The sequence below is a fragment of the Salvia splendens genome, chromosome 1, assembly GCF_004379255.2.
Source record: "Salvia splendens isolate huo1 chromosome 1, SspV2, whole genome shotgun sequence".
In the NCBI taxonomy this organism is placed as follows: Eukaryota; Viridiplantae; Streptophyta; class Magnoliopsida; order Lamiales; family Lamiaceae; genus Salvia; species Salvia splendens.
This window is the reverse complement of record NC_056032.1, coordinates 35,792,420-35,814,093: the sequence shown is the minus strand read 5'-3', so window position 1 is coordinate 35,814,093 and position 21,674 is coordinate 35,792,420. Positions and strand designations below refer to the sequence as shown.

The window sequence follows — 21,674 nt, the reverse complement described above, 5'->3', positions numbered from 1 at the left end:
CGGGGTCGAACAGCCGATATTCGTCAGGTTGTGTACCCGGCCAACGTGCACCACCTCCAAACATCGGACTATTGGGACTTGAGTAATCACCGGAATCCATTTTCTAGTGTAAATTGAGAGTGAAAATGCGAATGAAAATGTTACAAATGAAGGTGGGGTATGGGGTATTTATATAAATGATTTTTTCGAATTTAAAAAAAATAAAAAAATAAAACGTGTTGCATCGTCCGCGCTATCGTCCGCCCACTACCTATCGTCCGCGCTTCCTTCGCAGACTATCTGTCGGGCGAGGACGACGCATCGTCCATCGTTTGCGCACCCATAGTGGCGGACGATGGCGAGCCCGAGGCATCGGGCGGCCTATCGTTCGCCCCACTGTGGGTGTCCTAATGGAGTACTATAAATTAGCAAAATAGAATTTATTTTAGGCATGATATATAAGTATAATAGTAGTAAATATAAATTCATTTTTTCAGTTTTTTAGGTTTGTACACTCGAACCGAATCAAAAAATTAAAATGTGCAAAAGAGCGAGCTGACGTGTCGTTTAGTCGAGTTCCCATGATGGTTTTTCCCAACTTTGGGGTCGAAATTAAAATGCAAAATGAAATTGGCGTATAAAGTCACCAACTTTGCATTTAGTCGCCGATTTCCCATGATGGTTTTTCCGGCGAAAGAGCGAGCTGACGTGTCGTTTTTAATTGACGTGGCGTCTCGTGGCGGCTGACATGGTCAACAATTATTGACTGTGCAGTAAAAAAAATTAAAAAACAAAATTAAAAAACAAAATAAGCAAACTAAAGCCCCAATTCTCCCCCAAATTGAGTTATCCTAAGAGCATCTCCAATGGTCGGCGTCACCACCGGAGCGCCGATTTTTCGCCCACGCCGGTTTGACGCCGAACCATTGGAACCGGCGTGGGCGAAATCGGCGTCAAAATCGGCGTCGCCATGCCGATTCCCGCGCTGACGCCGGTTCCCACGCCGATCCTCACGGGCGCCATTGTGGCTCCCGGATCGGCGCCAAACCGGCGTCGGATTTAAATATTTTTTTTTTTTTTTCGCAAAACACAATATATACGCGCGTTGAACCTCATTTTCATTCGCACCACTTGTTTTAACGAGTACTCTCTCTCTACCTTACTTTCTGTACAAGATCAATAACGAGCAATGGAGAACAACTACGAAGGTACTCCAGTTAATCCCGGGGGATGGTCTCAGACTCCCCCGGCTCCCGGTGTAGGGTCTCAGACGCCCCCGACTCCCGGGGCAGGGTCCCATACTTCCCCGGCTCCTGGGGGAGGTGGTTGGCCTCCAATGAGCGGGTACTACAACGTGTACCCGTGGCAGCAGATGATTCCGGGGTGGGCACCCGGCATGCAGCCCCCTATGCAGATGATGCCGGGGTGGGCACCCGGCATGCAGCCACCGGCGCAGCAGATGATGCCACCGGCGCAACATATGATTCCACAGTCGCAGGCGACGCACGGGGGGGACAACGCCTATCGGCCGACTTTTGATTTTTCCACCGGTTCTTCGCACACATCGACCCCAACGGATGCACAGTATTCGGAGACCTTCTCCTTAGCGGACTTGGGTTTTGATATTAACGACGTTTCTGAAACTCTCATTCAAAGCCAGGGAGTAGGGCGGGGTAAGAAGAAGGGCAAGGCGAAGAAGGTCGGCGAGTCGTCGCAGCCCCGCGCCGAAATCCGGGGCCGGAGGAAGTGGACGGACGCGGAGAACGTTGCGGTTGCCAAGGCGTGGGTGAGTGTTTGCGACGATCCTCTCGTTTCAAACAACCAGAGGATCGTCAACTTGTGGGCGAAGATAGCTGCAGCCTACAGGGCATTTTGCCCTGAAGGGAGACCGTGCACCGGGGAGGAGGTCCGGAAGTGCTGGGACCGAATCAGGGCTGGCGTCTCTCGATTTTCGGGTTTGTACGCCAACGCCCTCCGCATGCAGACCAGTGGCCAAACAGAGGAAGACTGCAGGAGGATTGCGGAAAGAGCCTACCCCGATCCGGATAAGAAGTACTATGAGTTCACCTACTGGAACTGCTACGTTGTGCTCAACGAGTCGGAGAAATTCCGGGCAGGCGTCGACGCTGGCTGGCCGAAGAGGCAGAGACTGAACTATACCGGAGATTATAGCGGCAGCAGCGGTGGTTCGTCAGACCTCCCCGAGACGGCCCAGGAGGTCCCGACTCCTCGGTCGTTCGGTCGCCGACCTCGCCCGGTTGGGCAAAGGCGGGCGCAGCAGGTTGCGAGGGGGGGCACACCGAGTTCCCAGGATGTCCATTCGGCATCCCCCCTCGGCAGGTCTACCGAGGAGCTCAAATTCTTCGCGCGCCAACAAACGCGCGCTCAAATGGTGAAGACCTTAGCCGACTTCCAAGCGGCGGTGGACCCCGAGGTGAAGGATTTTCTTCGCGTATTGCTCCAGAGCCAGCGTGAAGAACTGGAGGCGATGAGGAGGGACACCGGCGGGAATAGCCGCGGCGTAGGTGGCGACGGAGGCGGCGGCGACGGAAGTGAAGAAGCGTTGGGCGACGACGGAGACGAGGACGGCGGCGATGAGTGATTTTGTTTTACTTTTTTAAATTAATGTACTTTTTACTTTTTGTAATTTTTTTAAATTGTTGTACTTTTTTTAAAAGTAATGTACTTTTTAAATTTTAATATTATTATTCGAATTTTCCGTATTTGTCTCGTAAATTAAATTATGTATGTTGATACAATTGTAAATTAAATTATATAATTGTTATTAGTGATGTGGATAGGTAGTGTGAAGGCTATTTGATGGCTATTTGATGTCCAGTTGATGTGGCAAGCTGATGTGGCAGGAGAATTGTAGTGCTGATGATGTGGCAGTGTGAAGGCTATTTGACGGCTATTTGACGTCCGCCAGCATTGGAGATGCTCTAAATCGACGAGCTTGCGACGACGACAGCTGATGAGATGCAGATCTAATCCAATCAAAATGGCCGCCATTGCTAACAGGATTAGCTCTGATACAGCGAGGTACGAAAATGTAGCAATTCAACTCCATGAAGACGACGACGAAGAAGAAGATGATGGTGATGATGATGAAACTAGTAGCTCGGATGAAGTGTTCGAAGCTCGAGTTTTGTAGCAAGTACAGAAAGGATTTTTTGCCAATGAAGCAGAGAATAATGAAAAATCCGAGCCAGACGAAGATGTTGAATCCAATATGTCCTCATTTGAAGCTCTTTTAGAAACAGAGATTGAACCAAAATCAGATCAAAAGCAGGAAATTCATCAAGAAAAGGGGACATTGCCGGAATGCTTGCTGTTGATGATGAGCGAGCCGAAGCTGTCAATGGAGGTCTCCAAAGAAACGTGGGTTTGCTCCACCGACTTCATTCGGCTGGATCCGGAGCGCCCAAGGAGGGCCGCCGCCAAAGCCGATGCAGAGCCTCCAATGGTGAAGAAGAGGGCCTTTGTGGAGAAGTCGAAGCCCCGAGTTCCTGAGCCGCCAAAGAGGAACAGCGACTCGCAGCCGGCGCGGTCGTCGTGCTCTCTGCGGGCCGACGGGAAGTGCGAGCTGCTGGAGCTGACTAGGTGCAAGTCGGAGCCGTCGTTTTAGTTGTTAGAAACGACGTCGTTTTAGTTGTTAGAAACGACGTCGTTTTACGATTTTCTAATGAATCTATGTCAGCTTTCGGGCCTGCCACATAGGCCACTTACTTACTGGAAAACACAGGGTCGGGCCAATTTGGGAGATTCCAGCAACCCGATAAAGTTGGTGACTTTAGAGCATCCACGATAAGAATCGGCCAGCCATAGCCAGTGTTGTTAGGGTCGCGGGGCGCACCGGGTCGATGAGGTGAAAATTCGGGTCGCGGGTCGACGAGTCAACGGGGTCGAGAGACCCACAAAGCTAGGTTAATTTTTTTGCCTTTTAATATTAAATAAAATAAATATATTGCTCTAATGTTTATAATGTATCAAATAATATAAATGTAGACTCAATTCATGTGAATAGAGATAAAATAGAAAATAGAAATGATCAAAATATCAAAATAATTCATAACTCATAACACAATAAATAAAAATCAACATATATTTAATTTAATTAGAACATCACAATATATTTAATTAGATTTGAATGTAATTTTGATTGGTAATTAAAGGTATTTTTTTTATTTAAATAGGAACTAATCATATTCAAGGAATAGAGAATATGAACCAATATTAATACTAATATTTAAAAATGAAGTCGAAGAAAATGATTATTAACTTTTATAGGTACTAGAGCCCTAGCTATAGCTTTCACCTACTTTCCTTTTAAAATTTTTGTCTCGGTAAACCCCCTTCTTCTCTCTTCATTCCCCTTCTTCTCTCTTCATTCTCATCCCTTCGTCTCTCTTCATTCTCACAGACCCATTTCTGAGCTGCCATGGCCGACGATCTTCTTCTTCCAGCCGCTCGCCCCAGCCGATCGACCCAGCTGCTCGCCCCAGCCGCTCGCCCCAGCCGCCCCAGTGGCGACCCCTGAATCTCGACCCACCCACCCACAATGGGGCGACGTCGGTCTCGACCCTTGCGACCCGCGACCCAAGCGCGCTCGGGGCGCGATTTTAACAACACTGGCCATAGCCCAGCCACAAACTCCTCATACCACATCATCAAGACTAAAAACTTCTCCTGCCACATCATCAGGACAAGCACCTGGACAAGCAATAGCCCAGCCATAGCCTAGCCACAATAAACAAAATTATAAAAACAAATAATTAACAATCACACAAAATACGGAATTAAATTTACGACACAGATACGAGAAAATTCAATAATAATATTAAAATTTTAAAAAGTACATTAATTAAAAAAACACACTTCATTAAAATTAAAATAACATTACAACATCCTCATTAATGAGTTTGTCCCACATCGAAAGTGGAACATAAAACATTCAATGATGTCTCTATAAAAGAGAAACAACCAAGAATTAGTTTGTCCCACATCGAAAGTGGAACATAAACATTCAAGGATGTCTCTATAAAAGAGAAACAACCACGAATGAGTTTGTCCCATATCGAAAGTGGAACATAAAATATTCAAGGATGTCTCTATATAAGAGAAACAACCAAGAATGATTTTGTCCCACATCGAAAGTGTAACATAAAACATTCAAGGATGTCTCTATAAAAGAGAAACAACCAAGAATGAGTTTGTCTCACATCGAAAGTGGAACATAAAACATTCACGGATGTCTCTATAAAAGAGAAACAACCAAGAATGAGTTTCAAAAAAAAAAAATTAAATAAAAAAAAATTAAAATTTCCCCTCGCCGATCGGGAGCCTCATAAAAAAACATTAAATAAAAAAAAATTAAAATTTCCGCTCGCCGATCGCTTGCCGGCTGCAATAGCGGCCAGCCGATCGGCGAGCGCTTGCCGTTTTTCTCGCCGATTTGGCGCTCGCCGGCTGCAATAGTTCGGCGAGCGGACCGGCGAGCGTAAAAACTCGGCGAGCCGATGGGAAAAATCAGAATTTGAGCAAAGTTGGTGACTTTTAAGACAGTTATCCCAATAGCTATACCTTAAAATTATGTATCAGAAATTTAATTTTAAATTATCTAAAACTAAGTCGTTGACGTTAGTTAAAAGACGAAAGCTCTAAAGACGAAAAGCTCCGCCGCCCGCTTGCTTATGCAGACGGCCGCGATCGAAGGCTTCTCCGACGGAACACAGGTGTATCGTATTGTTCGTGAGTTCTGGAGAGGATCGAATCCCATGCACCACCCTCATTGCTCACGCGCCGCTTCACATCATCTAACGTTGGCGTTGATGTTTATAAATTAAAAACTACAGAACCATGAACCCTAGAATTACGCATTCTCAATGTTTCCTCCTTCATCATCGCGCCGGCTATTTTGCACCTGCATTTCGGCAGACTCGGGTTTTACTTATCTCGCCAATGCCGCAGTTCTACGCTCAAACTCAGCTCAGGGCAGCCGCCCGTTCGCTTTCCTTGACGACCAGAATAAAAAACAAGCGCGAGCTGAGAACCATGACCAGATGGCTGGAAATCCATTTGAAATGCACGAATCTTCAGTATCGCACAAGTACGAGCTTTTGATTGAGAAGTTCCGATTTTGTCGAGCTGACCTCGAAGCCAAGCAGTTCCATTCACATGTAATCAAGGATGGGTTTGTTGGCGATCTGTTTACGGGAAATACGCTCATCAATGCTTATGCTAGGAGCGGGGATATGCCGTCTGCTCATAATGTGTTCGATGAAATGCCTGATAGAAATTCGGTTACATGGTCGTGTTTGATTTCTGGATACACTCATAGTGAAAGTTTTGAAGAGGCTTTAGATGCATTTGGAAGAATGGTGTCTGCAGGGTTTACTCCAAACCATTATGCACTCGGGAGTGCTCTGAGAGCTTGTCAGAGATTGGGAAGTGAGGGGTTGAAATATGGGTTGCAAATCCATGGTTTAGTTTCCAAAACTCCTTATGCGTTTGATGTTGTTGTGTGCAATGTCTTGATCTCCATGTATGGGAATTGCATTGCGGGTTCCATTGGTAGTGATTTTGCTCACCGCGTTTTTGATGGGATAGCAAATAGGAATTCTGTATCGTGGAACTCCTTGATATCAGTTTACTCTCAGAGAGGAGATGTTGATACTGCTTTCTGTCTTTTCACTGATATGCAAACGGAGGGTTCAGTGGTTGGTTTTAGGCCTACGGAATACACATTTGGCAGCTTAATAACTGTTGCATCGGAGTCCGTTAGTACTGGGAAAGGTTCCTTGTTGTTAATGCAGTTGCTGGCAAAGATTCAGATGTCGGGACTTTTAGAAGATTTATACGTGGGTAGTGCTCTAGTGAATGCTTTTGCAAGGACTGGTGTGGTTGATACGGCCAAGAGCATATTCCAGCATATGGGTTCAAGGAATGCAGTTTCTTGGAACGGCTTGATGGTTGGGTTGGTGAAGCTTAAGCGAGGAGAAGAAGCTGTTGAGCTATTCTTGGATACGAGGGACCTGGTTAGGCTAAATTCTGATAGCTATGTTCATCTTTTGAGCACCTTTGGTGAGTTCTCATGTGAAGAAATAGGAAGAAGGAAGGGGAAGGAGGTGCATGGGTATCTCGTGCGAACTGGGATGATTGATTCAAGTACTTCTGTTGGAAATAGTTTGATTAACATGTATGCAAAGTGCAGTGCTGTTGAAGATGCTTGTTCTGTTTTTAACTTGATGTTTGATAAAGATTCAGTTTCATGGAGTTCCATGATCTCTGGGTTTGACCAGAATGAGTGTTTTCAAGACGCACTATTGAGCTTCCGCACAATGAAGAGAATTGGACTTATCCCTTCAAATTTCACGTTGATCAGCACATTGAGTTCTTGCAGTAGTCTAGGCTGGATGGTTACGGGAGAGCAAATACACTCAGAAGCAGTGAAATTGGGACTAAATTTGGATGTTTCGGTATCAAACACCCTTCTTTCACTCTATGCTGATACCGGTTGTATCTCTGAGTGCAGGAAGCTGTTCTCCTTCTTGCATGATCACGATCAGGTGTCATGGAATATCATTGTCAAGGCGTTTAGTGATTCTGAGGCATCAATCACTGAAGCCACCGGATATTTTATAGACATGATGCGAGCTGGACGGAGCCCCAATTGTGTAACCTTCATAAATATTCTTGCAGCAGCTGCATCTCTTTCCTGCGTCGAACTTGCGCATCAAATACATGCCCTGGCGATAAAATGCCGTGTTATGGATAACAATTCCGTTATAAGTTCTCTGCTCACTTGCTATGGAAAGTGCAGAGAAATAAGTTACTGTGAAAGAATATTCTCAACAATGGCAGAGAAGGATGATTCCAGCTGGAACTCCATGATATCAGGATACATACACAATGAGCTTCTGACAGAGGCTATGCATTTAGTCTGGCTTATGTTGCACAATGGCCAAAAATTAGATCGCTTCACTTTTGCCACTGTTCTTAGCGCTTGTGCTTCAGTTGCGACACTGGAGCATGGCATGGAGATTCACGCGTGTGCAGCTCGAGCTTGCTTTGTCTCTGATGTGGTTATCGGGAGTGCACTTGTGGACATGTACGCTAAATGTGGGAGGATTGAGTACGCCTCAAGATTCTTCGAGCTGATGCCTCTCCGAAATGTGTACTCCTGGAACTCCATGATATCTGGCTATGCACGCCACGGTGACGGCCATAGAGCTCTGGAAATATTCGCAAAGATGAAACTGGAAAACCAGCCACCAGATCATGTGACCTTCGTTGGGGTCCTATCAGCTTGCAGCCATGTCGGGTTAGTCAGTGAAGGCTATCACCATTTTGAGTCGATGAAGAGAGAGAACAACATTGAACCACGGATCGAGCACTTCTCATGTATGGTAGATCTCCTCGGCAGAGCAGGCGAATTCGAGAAGCTGGAGAGCTTCATAAACAGAATGCCAATAGAGCCGAATGTCCTCATATGGAGGACTGTTCTTGGAGCTTGCGGCCGAGCAAACGGCCGCCTGCTGGACTTAGGCAGTAGGGCGGCTAAGATGTTGAAGGAGTTGGAGCCTCAAAACGCTGTCAACTACGTGCTTCTTGCTAATATGTACGCCTCTTCGCAGAAATGGGAGCGAGTTGCAGAGTCCCGCCATGCAATGAAGGTGGCGGCGGCTAGGAAAGAAGCTGGGTGCAGTTGGGTCGCCATGAAGGATGGGATACACGTCTTCGTCTCTGGAGACAAGTCCCATCCTGACACGGATGCCATATATGAGAAGCTTGGTGAACTGCGTGAGAGAATGAAGGCGGCTGGATACGTGGCCCAGGTGGATTATGCTCTCTATGATCTTGAAGTGGAGAGCAAGGAGGAGATATTGAATTATCATAGTGAGAGACTTGCCATTGCTTTCGTTCTTACCCGCAAATCAGAGATGCCGATAAGGATCATGAAGAATCTTCGAGTTTGTGGAGACTGCCATTCAGCATTCAAATATGTGTCCAAGATTGTGAGCAGGCAGATTGTGCTGCGTGACTCCAACAGATTTCATCATTTCACGGATGGCAAATGTTCATGTAATGACTACTGGTGATGAGAAGCTGGGGCTGGTAAACAAGGATCATTTTTTGCATTCTATCTTATTTTAAATTTGATTTTTTCATAGAATTCATTTCCCGTTTCTGAAGAGCTATGTATAAATGATATAAACGCCCACGAATATACATAACCCATTTTTCTTGATATGCATATTTTGACATTTAGGAACATTTAGGAATAAAAAGTATTTCTCCCGTTTGTAAAATAGACATGTATACAAATCCTGATCCCAACTCAAAAAAAATTACATGCATTCAAAACATGTTACATTTATGATATTATAATCAAAGAATTTAACACGCAAAATTTCATCTACTAAAATAATAAACCAGGAGCTCATATGTACAAGTTGAATTTATCACCCCATATGCTTAGCATTTCTTGGACTGGACTGGTTGGAGCATGTCATATTCTGTGCAGTATTATTTCGTTAGTTAACACAGGTAAGAAAGGAAGTAAGTCATGATTCTCAAGTATCGTATATGCAGTTTAGAATCATTACGTACCAAGTGTAGTGTATATGGCTTCAAAATATAGCCTGAATCACATATTATCTTGACCTTGGTTACTGAGTGCGACTATAAGACGATGATAACACCTGCACAGCAGTATTTGAACTTTTAGTGAGAGGGAATATCCTACTAAAGCGACTACTACCATTAATTGAACTTCCTATGCAAAGCATGGGAAAACCAAAAATTTCAAGTGATAGATGCCGCACTCCTTATTTACAGGTATTTAACATTGCTTGCTAGTAAGAAAAATGGAAGAACTAGGGTTAGATACTCTGATTACCTGATATGTCTTTGGGCCCTTCTTTAAAAGATACCCAACACTGTTTAGATTTTCCACAAGGCTGTCACCCTTAAGCTGATCTTGTCTGCTAAACTGTATATTTCCTGAGCAAATCATACATAATAACTCTCTCAATCTTCTCAATTAAATCCATATTAGTGGAAGAATTCATTTATATGGTCTACATACAGATATAGAGAAACAATCTTTTTGCTGTAATTCAGATTGCTTGTTCAATGCACTTAAAAATCGTTTGGCTTCTTTCTGTTGACTCATTCCACCACTACGCCCAAAATCAACAAGGCCATTCTCATCAACATACTTCTCGTAAAGCAACTCTTTCATTATTTCAACAACATCCTGTAAACGTTCAGAGGAAATCCAGAACTAAAAAGGTAGAACTGCGGGAAAAAAATCAGGAAACTCAGGTTCTTGAATGATATATTTGTTTAAGTGAACCCATGACAGCTGAAAGATCTGATCACATATTTACCGAACATGGTGTTCTAAGGCTCAAACATGATCTAAATCCTATCCACCTATGTTGAAGTTCTTTGACTGATCCTCATTGTAAATATATGATCCAAAATTGTAACGTGAATGCACTCTCCACAGTCATACTACTCACAGATTTTGATTCTGCTTCAGGCAAGTCAAATAAATATTATGGAAGGTGAATGTAATTACTTGGTAAAGGACTTTCATGTTCCCAGAATTTTATCATGTTGTATGTTCAATTTCTGATTTGTGTTAGCAACCTTAACCAAAAGATATTTACCAAAGCGTCTTGTGTGCTTATTTCTTCCCTCAAGTCCACTCTAGCTCGAGCTTGTGCCAGTCTTACCAAGCTTTCTAACTGCCTAGCTGTTATTGGAGTGCCATCTGCAGTGGTATTATGGTCCCTCAGACACAAGTAAAACTTCTGCAAGATTTCTGCAGCTGGTTTTGTCATCCTAGATAAAAGATAAAATTGTGAGACTTCTACCTACAGAGTATTCAACAATACTTTTTAAATTGAGGGGAACCTGAGGTCACCTTGGAAATACATAAATTCTTGCATAAGCAATGTATTTTCACAGAAGAGGACCAGGCAGTGGAGTAAAATCTCTGTCATTATGATCAAGTCTCAACTTTGCAACTAACGAGCCACTTTTTATATTCAAATCTACACCTCTGTTATTGCGTGATTCTGCAAGTGCCCACAAGTTAGAAATTGTGTCAAAAGAACCCATTGGTTAAGAATTAACTAGGGCGAACTATCACATCTGCATAACCTCTTTCCAGAGGGTGAGGACTGTCCATGGCCAGCATGAAGCTGCAAAAGGAAAATGTGACAGTGCCAAGAGGCTTGTTATTTGATGGAGAAGACAAGTGTCCAGAGCAAAAAAAGGAAAAAAGGGAGATAAAAGATTGCATTAATACAACTAAAAAACAAACAAATATAATCTGTTTTTTTTGTACATCTGCCTCTTTGAGATAAATTAACTGTCAGGGAAGCGCTAAAAAAGAAGTCCTCGTCAGTCTAACAGCAACTGCACGTGAACCATTATAACACAGAGCACAGTGTTCTTGACTTATAAACAGGTCATAAATTGATCTTTGCCTGCATACACGATTACAGTTGTCTAGTTTCAAATTTGAGATGCAATGTCTTTCTAAGTACATATTGAAGCCAAAAGAACAGTGTGCTACAAAGTAATAAGGTTGATGTTAAAGTTCTGAGACAACATATCATTTACTACTCAATTAGTTCTAAAGGCACACAAAGACTTACCGACATTATGTGCTCTGAGAGTCTCTTATCCAGCAGCTCATTAGGTTTATCAAGCAATATGAATACCAAATCAAATCGTGAGAGAAGAGCAGCACTCATTTTCAGATTCTCATTCACTGTTTTTGCTCGGCTGCAATTAAAATATAGAGTTTAAATACAAGAAATAATTAATAAGCGACACAAGTACTCTATACTTTTAACCAAATCCTGTTCCGATTTAGAACAGACGTCACATTTGTGTATGCCCTTTAGGTAACTGCTTAACAGACGTGAAGCTTTTGAAGAATTAGAACAGCCAGTGATGTTGCTGATGCTATTTGGCTGGGGTTTCTCAATTTTCAAAACTAAAGCACAAGCATAAGAAGAATATCAAATTTCGGCAAAAGGAAGGCTCAATACTTATAATGACCCTCAGCAGGGTTTGCTGTAGCTAAAACTGATGTTCTTGCTGATAAACTTGCTACAAGCCCCGCCTTTGCAACAGAGACACATTGTTGTTCCATTGCTTCTAATAGGGCCTGCATACATCAGACAATGAGCAGTCTTCTTAATTTAGAGAGCAGACAAACATGTCCTCAGAAGTCATTAGGACTGTATAAACCTGATGTTCTGCTGACATTTTGTCAAACTCATCAATACAGCATAATCTACGGTCTGCAAGTACCATAGCGCCTGTAAATTGAACCAGTTAGGTTTAGCTATGAAGATGTGTTCAGAATGCAACAGCACTCTGTGAAACATCTACAAGGCCGTGTGGGAATATATTTGGGTAGATGAAGGATTTTGACACTGGGAACAGCAAATGACTATGTGTTGGGTAAATGAAATTCATCAGAGTTCAGAAGCTTGTTTAAGGACCTATATATAAAGAGAGCTATATTGCTTTCAGAAGTTATCACGGCGTATTAAGTTATTGGGAAAAACTGCCGTTGTCCACAACACTCTTTAATATACGATCCTGGAAGGCTGGAACAAATATTTATCATTATAATGAAAGAATTTAAAACAAAGTACAATACAGAGGTTGCATCACTTATGACCTGCTACTTGTCAAAAAGAATCAAGAGTTTCCAACTCACAATCCTATTACTAGAACTTTTGAATGTTAATGTTTTCAATAAAGCCTCCTTTTTTATTTCCTGGGATGTTGAAAGGTGAGAGAGAGAGAGAGAGCACTGCGCCACTGCCATGAACGTGGATAAGCTATTTATTCTAAGGCTAAATCACAGTATTTCAATGAACCAGCCAACACGGAAATAGAAGAGAAGGAAGAAAGTGCACCAGCCTCAAATGCATAGTCACTTGTCATCGAGTCTTTCACCACTGCCACAGTCAGGCCAGCTTTAGTTGTGGCGTTGCCACACACATATATCCCACGTGGAGAAATAGAAGCTGCAGCTTGAAGTAGTTGGCTTTTACCCAGCCCAGGATCACCTAGTTACATTCACTTGAACATCAAATGTTTGTAAACAATGACTCCAATAACTTGAAGCTAGTATCTAGTATGGAAAATGTAGTAAAGTACAAGTATTAGCATTTAGATTCCAATCTGTGCAGAAGAAGAAAACCAACATACCAACAACAATTACATGAATATCTCCTCTGACAGGCACCTTGTTCTGATCCATTGAATGCTTCCGAACACCACCAAACAACGCTAATGTAATTCCAGCTATGACCAACCAAAAAAAAGATAAATTTGCAATATCTAATCAATGAAATCTTCAAAACCAAGTATAACTAGGAATCTGTGTTAGAAAAAAAGAAGTTCAAACATTATATTGTACTGCCTACAGAAACACATTTCATCCATGAATGCAAAACTAAACATATTAACCATATTGCATCATTCCATTAACTACAAAAAATATATTCCCCTTCATATAGGTTATCAATCATTCCATATTAACCATATATGTAGAGGAACACTAGATCAAGAGGGAATATGCAGAATTCTTTTATTCACCTAGCAAATAAGATGGGAAACAGTGTCGTGTGTTGTAATGTTAAATTCACTATTCTACCCTAAAGTAGATTGCATTACAACATGCTAAATTCACTATTTCTACCCTAAAGTAGATTGTATTACATAAAATGTTGAATAAACATGCTGTCTCTCCTATTTCTGCATTATCATAACTATTGTTTCCAATCTAGAGTCTAGTGGTGGCAATGGTAATGTTGAATACACCTAAAAGTTACTGTGGAGGTCGAATGTATTAGCCCGTGAATGATATATGTATATATATGGATAGTAGATGTAACTCTCATCATTCACGCAATTCCCACGCCCATCAATTATGATGTGAGTGCACAAATAAGACTATGAAGAAGATTAATGGCAATTGCCGTTCGTGTACCTTTAACAAGCTCATGGCCATAGATGGATGGACAAACTGATTGCAGAATTTGACGGAAAACATCTGAACCATGCTCCTCGGAGAACTTTACAATGAATTCCAGATCTCTTGGCGAAAATGAGTACAGATCTAAATGCTCTGAGAACCTAGCACTGATATTGGTATCTCGTGCATCCTCAGACACAGACTGGGACTTTGAATTTATTATTGAAACCACTTCTAGGTACAGATAGTATAGTGCTTGGTTCTTCCCCTTTGATTTTCCTAATTTTGTGAGGAAAAAAAATTAGAAACCACCATGAAACAACTTTGAATCTGTAGCATTTCCCCAACCCATGGCCATTGCAACAAAATTGTGACTTAGATATGTAGTACCCACAGATCAGTAAGCAACAAACATATAGAAAATGCGCAACAATATCACAAACTAATTTAAGAATCTTGGTTAAGCTTCATCATTTGCTTGTTTTTCAAATAAATGAAGAAAATATTTTTTCCTAACTACTCCTATAAGACTATTCAAAAGCATGATTTTGTTTCAGGAGCATAATCTGTGTGTGCCTAAAAACACAACATATTCCAAGTTCAGTAGAGTGACTTCAGGACACCTTTATGACACAAACTACTAGGTGTGAAAATATGACGGAAATAAACTAAAATGGTAAGCAATGAAATTTAAAAGATCTACGAAGGAATAAGCCTTTACACTACTCAATAGTTTCAAGCCGTAGCTGAATGAGGCTGAGACATATCAACCATTTCAGAACATATACTACTGACTGTAAATGGAAGCACCGTGACAAACTCATTTAGCCTCTATTTGATTTATCCATCAGACTCTAGAATACAAGTCATCAAAGTAACTCAGGCAATCAATACTATTATCTTGTATATAGGTGCCAGCTCGACCCCCATGTAATAGATATAGAACATAAATGATGAAAGAGAAAAAATATAAAAATAAGGAAAAAGATTCATGAACCACTCCATTAGTAAGGCTGTGGGATGATTGTAGTTCTTACGTTACACCATCCTTACCTCCTCCAATGTCCATGTAATTGTTGAAAACTCTTATGATACCAGTTACTGTGACAATATCTCCAGGAATGCATGCATCCACTAGATCTTGGGTCAGTTCATACTCCACTGTCCGAGGAACCCGCCCCTCTTCATGATGTTCAGATTTGAGCAGATCTTGAATTCTGAATCCAGAAGCAACATTTGATGTAGAACTTCCATAGTCGAGATCATTCTTTTATATAGGGTACATGGACATGTTAAGAACTATACCTTATTCTTTGAAAATCGATTGGTAGAGCGGTAGACCTGATGGGATTGAAATTTCGGCTTTTACATGCTACAGTTTCACATTTTGTTGGCAGAGAAAATTTTCCATCAGGAAAGACATATGTCATGGTGGTCCCACATTTAGCACATGAAAAACTCATTTGTATCACCAGCGGCCGGACTGTGCTAACTTTTACTACAGTTCCCCTTACAGAAACAAGCCTGTCTATGATGTTGAACAAGTTGCAGTTACATTTCACATCATATGCAGAATTAAATTGGGCATTTCTACAAATAGATTTAAACAAAGTTCAAAACCAAAGAAATTTTGCAATTACCAATATAAGCAGCCTTCAGGTTCTTCAAAGCAATCATAGACTCTTGATGATTGTGAAGACGGATTGTAACCTTGGCACCTTCCTCCATCAGATCTTCTTTCCCAAAATAGACCTACACAGGTAACGGGTATACAGAAATTCATTTCACAAAGGTAACAATCCTCACATCGTAAAGGAGTCCCAAATTTGTATTACCTTGTGCAATGCCGCGCTCATACAGAGCAGAGCTTGTTTAGGTTTTTCTAGTAGTGCTACATAAAATTCTTCAATGTTGCATGCTTTCTTAAAATGCTGAAAGTCGAGGGGCAAGAAGAATGATCCATCCTCCTCTTTAACCTACCCATGACATCAAGAAATTCTTTGAAATGAAACCTGCTATTAATACCTTGCTTGTATTGATTAAGCAAACGAGCTAAAACTCATCAAACTACGCCAAAATTTCGATTCTAATTAACAGACCATTTGCACAATAGTTAGCTAATAAAGTAAAAGGAACCACATAAACAGTTGAATTTAAATTCATAGGGAGATTTTCCTCGTAAAAGTAGATTGATGGAAACAAATACAAAGAAATAGAAGAAGCACCTGACTGACGAATTCTTTTCCTTGAGGAGAGAAGAAGAAATCAAGCAGAGAAGATGCGAGATGCATTCGGTGGTCTGAGTCGTCGCCACTAGTTTGAGGAAAATAGACGGCCAGAATGCGCCACAAACCGTTATCCTCCGCCCACCGTGTAACCGTTTTACTACTCTCTGTCGGGTGGCCGTACATCTCGAGTGACGGTGGCGCGGTTCGTTTGGCGGGAGTAGCTTTTTGGAGCTAATCCTCTTTGTTTGGCGACTTTTTTTCTTTAAATTTCATTGGAAGATATTCCCATTATGCAGCCCTAATTTTCTAATTTATTAATTTTTTCTTCAAATTATCTCATTATTCACAATTATTTTTTGTTTTAATGAAACTCATATGTTTTAACTATTTTTATACTATAAATTTATTTAAAATGCATAAATATACACAATCGTTTAGAAGGGATGAGTTTTAATAGTATAAAATTTATAAAATAAGAGATAAATAAGAGAAAATGTAATTAAAGTATTGTTAGTGGAATAGGCTTGCCTATAAGAGAAAAAAAACATATATAGACTAATTTTGGTGGAATTTTGGTGGATGATCAAAATAATAAAAATATACTAACTATTTTCGTGAACTAACATAGTAGGTAGTAAATAAGAAAGAACTATACAATAAGTGACGAGACTAATTAATAGTGTAAGTGATGAAATGAGGTGAGATAGTGGGATCATGACTATTGCAAGGTATGTGTAGATGAGATGGTGATAGAGTTGTGAACACCCTAACCAATTCGTAGGATGTCTCTGGCATTAAGGGCATATGTCTGTGGTTTTTGCAGATGCATTGAAAAACTCGTTCTCAAGGATTTCATAAGATGACTTTAGAAGATGTACATGTTCTATCATGAAATAATTATGTACTAGATAGAAAATAGACAAACAACATATTTGAAAAAATGGATCATACGCATGCATCGAGGTCAAATAAATTTCTTTTATTGTATATCTTCTTTTTGCATATGAGGGTTTGCATGATTGTGCACGGCTTCCCGATACGTTTGGTAGCATCAACCGCATGCATTAGCGGTGAAATTAATTACTATCCACCAACTTGGAGTGGCGCATATATACGGCATATGTGGCTGATATCCAACAATATTTACGTTCTTTAGTGTAGCTAAGTCAAATAACAATGCCAATATGTAGAACCACTACGGTAGTCTTCAATGATGTCGAATGACCTACTACCTCGCGAATGGTATCTACCCCAGATGACCGACTTTCACAAAAGACATTGTCATGTCCAACTAACTTAAAAAGTGGTCTATTCGCCTAGAAGCAAGTGATAGGGCGGAAAAGACGTGGAACAAACATTCTGCGTGCTCCAAGCACAATTCGCCAATATCAAGGTTTGAGGCATATATGTGTTGGGAAAAGTGGTGATAATTATCACAGAGTATCAAAAATAAATTGATACTTGCACAGCGGAACTAGGATAATTCTTTTCCCTCTTGCTGGATTAAATAATGGGACTAAACCAAGAAAACAAAATTTGGTGCAGAATAAAAGTGTGAGACGAGAATTTTACGTGGAAACCCAAATCGGGAAAAAACCACGAGACCGAAGTCTAAATCTTCCACTATGTATATAGTAGGCTTACAAATCTCCCTACACTCTATAGGGGAAACACAAATCTCAAGTTGAATAACTTGGAATACACACAAGAGGAGTGAGCTATAATTTTAAGGGAGATAGGAATTTTTCCTCACTTTTTCTTCTCTCAAAATGCACTCACCGAAACTCTCTCTTGCTCTCTCTCACAAGCTGCTGTAATTCTCAGCTCTTGCACTGCCTTCACCGATGGAAGTGAGCTCTATTTACAGAGCAATTGAGCAGCATTTTTCCACTCCTATAGCCACCCTCTATGGCCGCAATATTTGAAGAAATATGGGAGGTGTGCAGCAATCTTACTGCAAATGTTGAAAACCCATTTCCAAACACTATTTGCAATAAATGCAAATCTTCACAAGCTTAGTCAACAATTGTTGGCTTGTGGCACGTCCACATTGAGGTGGATTCATCTCAACAATTCTCCCCCTCCACCTCATGTGGGGATTCAACGAGACCGGCTTCTTGCCTGCAGATCTCAAGCTTATCTCGGGGTAAGGACTTGGTAAGTATATCGGCACCGTTTTTATCGGTGTGCACCTTTTCCAGCTGCAAAAGCTTTCTGTCAAGTGCTTCTCGTATCCAGTGATACCTCACATCAATATGCTTCGTTCTTGAGTGAAAACTCGAATTCTTACTCAAGTGAATTGCGCTTTGACTGTTGCAGTAAAGCACATACTTCTCTTGCTTCAAGCCCAACTCTTGTAGAAACTCCTTCAACCACAATAGGTCTTTACAAGCCTCCGTCATAGCTATGTACTCAGCCTCCGTTGTGGATAATGCCACGCATTTTTGAAGTTTCGATTGCCACGAGATAGCTCCCCTTGCAAGTCTCATCAGGAATCCGGACGTGGACTTCCTGGAATCTACGTCACCAGCCATGTCTGCATCAGTATATCCATCTAGTAGGATATGGTTGTCGCCAAACTTCAGACAAAGTTTAGAAGTACCTCGCAGGTACCGAAATATCCATTTCACTGCGGTCCAATGCTCTTTTCCCGGATTAGAGAGAAATCTACTAACCACACCAACTGCGTGAGCTATATCTGGTCTGGTGCATATCATAGCATACATTAGACTGCCCACCGCAGAACCATATGGCACCTTCCGCATCTCTTTCTTTTCTGTCTCACTTGTCGGGCATTGCGCAGAGCTGAGCTTCATATGACCCGCAAGTGGAGTGGTGACTGGCTTCGACTTGCTCATACTGAATCTTTCAAGAACTTTCTCAACGTATTGTTCTTGAGATAACCAGAGCTTCTTGCTCTTCCTATCCCTGGAGATCTTCATTCCAAGGATCTGCTTAGCCGCGCCCAAGTCTTTCATCGCAAAAGACTCGCTTAGTTCTTTCTTCAGCTCATCAATCTTGCTGGCATCTTGGCCTACAATCAGCATGTCGTCGACGTAGACTAACAGTATGATAAACTCACTCCCTGCGAACTTCTTGAAGAAAACACAGTGATCTGAGGTGGTCCTGATGTAGCCATGGGTCGACATGAAGGACTCAAACTTCATGTACCATAATCTGGGAGCTTGTTTTAGGCCGTACAAGCTCTTCCTCAACCTGCACACAAGGTTCTATTTCCCTTTGACTTTGAACCCTTCAGGTTGGTCCATGTAGATTTCTTTATCTAAATCTCCATGCAGAAACGCCGTCTTCACATCAAGTTGCTCGATCTCCAGGTTTGAGCTGGCAGCAATCGCGAGCACGACTCTGATTGAAGACATCTTCACCACTGGTGAGAAAATCTCTTCAAAATCAACACCCTTTCTCTGACTGAAACCTTTCACAACCAGTCTGGCCTTGTACCTTGGTTGTGAGCTGTGCTCCTCAGCCTTCAATCTGTAGACCCACTTATTTTTCAGTGGTCTCTTGCCGGCTGGCAACTGCACCAAGTCATAGGTGTGATTTTGATCTAAGGAGTTCATCTCCTCCTTCATGGCCTCTAACCACTTCTCCTTTTGGTCATGTGCCATGGCTTCAGCAAAACTCTGTGGCTCTCCTCCATCAGTGAGCATTACATACTCATGTGGGCTATATCTGGTAGAAGGTTGTCTTTCTTTGACTGACCTTCTGACTAGAGGGACTTCATCTTGTGCAGGTCGAGTCTCCTCGTCGCTTGCTCCATCATCAATCGGATCGCCTTGCTCCGGTTGGATATCTTCCCCGTAATCCTGAACCATCGGTGAAGGAACTGGATCTAAGTTTACAGGAACTTCTGAATTAGATTCAGGCTTTTCTTTAGCATCATCAGGAACTTGATCTTCAAGGAATACGACATCCTTGCTTCTGATGACCTTCCTGTTAACCGGGTCCCATAATCTGTAACCAAACTCTTCATGAGCATATCCCAAGAAGATACATGGTTTGGTTTTGTCATCAAGCTTGGATCTCTCATCTTTTGGAATGTGCACGAATGCCCTGCAGCCAAACACTCTCAAGTGTTTGTAAGACACGTCTTTTCCGGACCAAACTCTGTCTGGAACGTCACCGCCCAGAGGAGTTGATGGAGAAAGGTTGATCAAGTCAACTGCAGTCCTCATAGCTTCACCCCAAAAGGATTTGGGCAGTTTGGAATGCGACAACATGCATTTGATTCTTTCACAAATCGTTCTGTTCATCCTTTCTGCCACTCCATTGTGTTGAGGAGTCTTTGGGACACTTTTCTCAAGCTTGATACCATGGTTCTTGCAGTGTAGCTCAAATGGGCCTTGGTACTCTCCGCCGTTGTCTGCACAAACACACTTCAGTTTCCTTCCCGTCTGCCGTTCGACTTTTGCTTGAAAGTGCTTAAAGACCTCCAAGGTTTGGTCTTTGGCTTTCAGAGCAAAACACCAGACTTTTCTCGAAAAATCGTCAATGAAAGTGACGAAATATAATGCGCCACCAAGAGTTCTGTCTTTCATGTAGCACAGATCAGTGTGCACCAAATCAAGAGGTTGTGCTCTTCTTGAAAGGGAGAAGCTTTTGAATGTCACTCTGTGTTGTTTTCCAGCCAAACAATCAACACAAGTTTCCAAATGCATTCCTTTTACCTCAGGGATGAGGCTTCTTCTAGCCAAGATCTTCAGACCTTTCTGGCTCAGATGTCCAAGCCTCTTATGCCATATCTTAATGGAGGAATTTTTGACGACTGCATTTACCTCTCCACTGGACAACGTTGCATGCATCAAGTAGAGCGAATTTTGCTTTCTACCTTTTGCTGCAATGAGGGAGCCTTTTATCAGCTTCCATTTTCCTTCGCCGAAATGGTTGATGTAACCATCGTCGTCAAGCTTGCCGGTGGAAATAATGTTGAGTCTGATATCAGGAACATGTCTAACATCTCTTAAGACGAGCTTACACCCTGTGTCAGTAAGCAGATGAATGTCTCCTATACCAGCAACTTCTGTCACGCCGTGATTGGCCATTCTGACTTTGCCAAAGCTGCCACCGGTGTAGGATGCAAACATATCACGATATGGTGTGATGTGATATGATGCACCCGAATCAACAATCCAGTCTGTTTGTTGGCATGACGAACTCACACAAGCGTCATCACAAACTACGACGACATCGCCATCAGTTGCAACTGCCGTTGTGTCCTTCTCAGCATTTTCATTATTTCCCTTCGTTTGATCTCTTTTCTTCTTTCTGCAGTCTCTCTCGTAGTGGTTTGGGCCACCACAATAATGGTATTTGAAGTCTTTTTTGTGTTTAGACTTCCCCCTGGATTTGTCTCTCGTGTTTTGAGAGTTTCTATTTTTACTTCTCCCTCGATCACTATTTTCAGCAACCATCGCCTTTGTCTCAGA

General features: G+C 42.0%; 2 protein-coding genes and 1 pseudogene across 2 annotated transcripts; 2 read left to right on the top strand and 1 right to left on the bottom strand.

Moving 5' to 3' along the window:
• The first annotated feature begins 2,980 nt into the window (after positions 1-2,980).
• Positions 2,981-3,607, top strand: LOC121781098 (rRNA biogenesis protein rrp36-like). Its single transcript, XM_042178823.1, has 2 exons — positions 2,981-3,095; positions 3,168-3,607. Exons 1-2 carry the CDS (start codon positions 2,981-2,983, stop codon positions 3,605-3,607), a joined length of 555 nt encoding a protein of 184 aa, XP_042034757.1.
• A 2,017-nt stretch (positions 3,608-5,624) lies between these two features.
• Positions 5,625-9,231, top strand: LOC121748391 (putative pentatricopeptide repeat-containing protein At5g09950). Its single transcript, XM_042142715.1, has one exon. The coding sequence runs from the start codon at positions 5,865-5,867 to the stop codon at positions 9,078-9,080; it is 3,216 nt and encodes a 1,071-aa protein (XP_041998649.1). The 5' UTR covers positions 5,625-5,864; the 3' UTR covers positions 9,081-9,231.
• A 92-nt stretch (positions 9,232-9,323) lies between these two features.
• LOC121748398 lies at positions 9,324-16,493 on the bottom strand (annotated as a pseudogene).
• Between the last annotated feature and the right edge of the window lie 5,181 nt (positions 16,494-21,674).

Bases quoted from the DNA above. Each gene is read 5' to 3' on its own strand.
- LOC121781098 (XM_042178823.1), top strand. From the start codon at position 2,981: ATGGCCGCCATTGCTAACAGGATTAGCTCTGATACAGCGAGGTACGAA. The intron at 3,096-3,167 runs GTAGCTCGGATG...CCAATGAAGCAG, and splicing joins TGGTGATGATGATGAAACTA to AGAATAATGAAAAATCCGAG.
- LOC121748391 (XM_042142715.1), top strand. From the start codon at position 5,865: ATGTTTCCTCCTTCATCATCGCGCCGGCTATTTTGCACCTGCATTTCG.